This window comes from Eleutherodactylus coqui, chromosome 6 (assembly GCF_035609145.1).
Source record: "Eleutherodactylus coqui strain aEleCoq1 chromosome 6, aEleCoq1.hap1, whole genome shotgun sequence".
Lineage (NCBI taxonomy): Eukaryota > Metazoa > Chordata > Amphibia > Anura > Eleutherodactylidae > Eleutherodactylus > Eleutherodactylus coqui.
The window spans coordinates 110,132,133-110,135,001 of record NC_089842.1 but is presented as its reverse complement, the minus strand read 5'-3'; the positions used below and the strand labels follow the sequence as shown (position 1 = coordinate 110,135,001).

General features: G+C 37.4%; 1 protein-coding gene across 1 annotated transcript; it reads right to left on the bottom strand.

Moving 5' to 3' along the window:
* Positions 1 to 995: 995 nt before the first annotated feature.
* LOC136571737 (olfactory receptor 5V1-like) lies at positions 996 to 1,919 on the bottom strand. Its single transcript, XM_066572370.1, has one exon. The coding sequence runs from the start codon at positions 1,917 to 1,919 to the stop codon at positions 996 to 998; it is 924 nt and encodes a 307-aa protein (XP_066428467.1).
* Between the last annotated feature and the right edge of the window lie 950 nt (positions 1,920 to 2,869).

Sequence of the window (2,869 nt, the reverse complement as noted above, 5' to 3'; positions counted from 1 at the left end):
GAGGTGGATGGCAGAAATGACTAAAAGTAGAGTTTCATTCAGCCAGTAAAACGTACTAATGCAAACAGATGAAATGCAAAACACAATTCACAGCGTAAGCAACACAGATGATTTAGGCAAAGGATTTAGGCAAATGACCTTACTGGCCTTATAGTGAACAGAAAGGTCAACCAGTGTGTCAGTCTTACGTTATATGGAGAATTATACATATAATGCCATCATCATAACATGAAAACCCGTAGCATCCCTAAATAAACTATTTATGAAAATATTGTAAGAATGTAGCTATAGGAGTTGTAGAAGTATGAGATGTACCTAGGCCCTGGTGCCTAAGGATTGAGCCGGGTGGCTGCATTTTAATCTGCTCTGAACATTTAGCTCGCTCATATTGCAATCTGGCTCTTTGCAAACTACCAGGGTCTATGGTGATTGAACCTGCCCTACAGTTTATCAGATGGTGCATTTCTGGCTCCCTCTCTGAGACTGGTGCCTTAGGGGGCTCAAAGCTACTTAGTCACATAAGACCACATCAGTGTTATACAGGGTACAGGGTTGCCCTTTTAAAGATTTTGCATTAAGCTTGAACTTATGCTTCTGAGTATTGTATGTTATGAAACATAATTATGAACTACCAAAAAATATATAGCAACAAGACAAACAGTAGCCCTAAATATTATTACAGATTATTCTGGTGAATTCTTGGACAAACCATGAACTGTTCATGTTCATTTATGTCAATGTTTTCAGACATCAAAAAGATTCCCTACCATTGTTTTGTTTCATTTATCCACCTTATACAGCGCATATGATTCTTCATCATATATTACGATCATCTAGCCTACATTGTTACCCATATAAAACAGAAAACACTCTCTTTTATAAATAAAAATGCAGAAACCGCACACTTTTTAGTCACAAGACATTTAATTGAAGATTGGAAATGTTTATCATGACTTGAAGTTTAATGTTAGCGACAACATCCCATAGCATAGCTTCTAAAATCTCAATCTCATAATTTTCTTAACTGCGGTTTTAAATTCCTTGTTCCTCAATGTATATATTATGGGATTTAGCATAGGTGTAATAACAGAATAAAACACAGGAACTAGTTTTCCTTCTTCTGAAGAATACTTAGATGTTGGCTTCAAATAGGCAGAAAAAGATGTCCCGTAGAATAAGGTCACAACAGTAAGATGAGAAGTACAGGTAGAGAAGGCCTTCTTCCGACCTTCTGTAGATTTGATTTCCAAAATTGTACGGATAATATGGATGTAGGATATCACAGTTGAAAGGAATGAGCCAAATCCATAAGCTCCTCCAACTATGAAAAGAACAACCTCACTGGGCAACGTATTGCCACAAGCCAACTTCAGCAATGGTGGGATGTCACAGAAGAACTGGTTTATCCTGTTGGAGGAGCAGAAATGTAGCTGGAAGGTAGAAACAGTGTGAACCATGGAATTGAGGAAGCCACTGATCCATGAGCCACAAACTAATGCTATGCATGTTGTAGTGTTCATAACCAAGACATATTGTAATGGATTACATATGGCAACATATCGGTCATAAGCCATGACGGCAAGTAACGTGCACTCTATGCTGCCAAGCGCAATGAAAAAATACATTTGTGCCACACAGTCATTGAATGTAATGGAGGTGGTCTTCAGTATGAAATTGAAAAGCATTTTTGGAGTGGTGACGGATGTGTAGAGAATCTCAAGAACAGATAAGTTACAGAGGAAAAAATACATTGGAGTATGAAGAAGCTTAGTGGCCAAAGTTACAAGGAGGATCAAGAAATTTCCACTAAGAGTCAACATATAAAATATAAGAAAAACAAAAAATAATATCATTTGCACAGAGATCAGAGATGGAAACCCGAGGAGAATGAACTCCATCACTAAACTATTATTACTCATCATTCACCTAACCTGGAAAAAAAGAATGAAATAGCAGTAATAAGCAGTAATTGTAATATTATAGTTTATCAAATATTCCTAAAATGAATTATATATACCCATGTAAATCTTAACATGGCCTTAGGTCTCATGCACATGAAAGTATTGCAGATCTGTAATTTGGCACCCATTATTATATGATTCTTGGACATGGAAGTCTTTCCATCACAGACATCTGAACACAGTGAGATAAAAAATTGTGGTATGTTCCATCAGATACACTATTAAATAGATAATATATAGAAGATGCGATATGACTGCACACACAATCCCAATGGATCTATAATGACCCCAAATGACCACCAAACATTTTTTTACATCAGCTGTTAAGGGGCTTTTTTTCTGCAACACAGTCAAAAGACAGACGGGCACTTGCTCTAGTAGTGGGGACCGAAGAGACTTTTAATTCCTGCTATTTTACCCTTTACATGACGCAGTCAGTGCAACTGTAGCATGTAAAAGGCAGACAGAAGGAGGGAGCTCCTTCTGTCACCCATCAGACCCCCACAATCTGATTGTGGAGGCTGGAGTGATGCTATGGCACTTGGAGGCTTAAATATAGCCTCCGGGTTCGCCAGCTACACTGGTCTCTGAGGTTCAGCCTTTGGCTTTCTAATGCACTACTATACTGAAGTATAGTAGTGTATTAGAAGAATGATAAAAGATGCTGATAATCAAGTTCCCCAGTGGGACAAAAATAAAAAGTTTAAAAATAATAAAAATAAATACATCAAAACCCTGCCTTTCCCCCTTTACTATGTAAAAAACAAATAAAAAATAAATAATCACATATGAGGTTTCGCTGCGTTTGTAATAACCCAGATTAAAAAGTTTAAAAACGAATGCATTTATATTAGTGTAGGGACCCACTACAACGCAAGGAACCGTGACGTGGTGAGTGGGCTCATGTA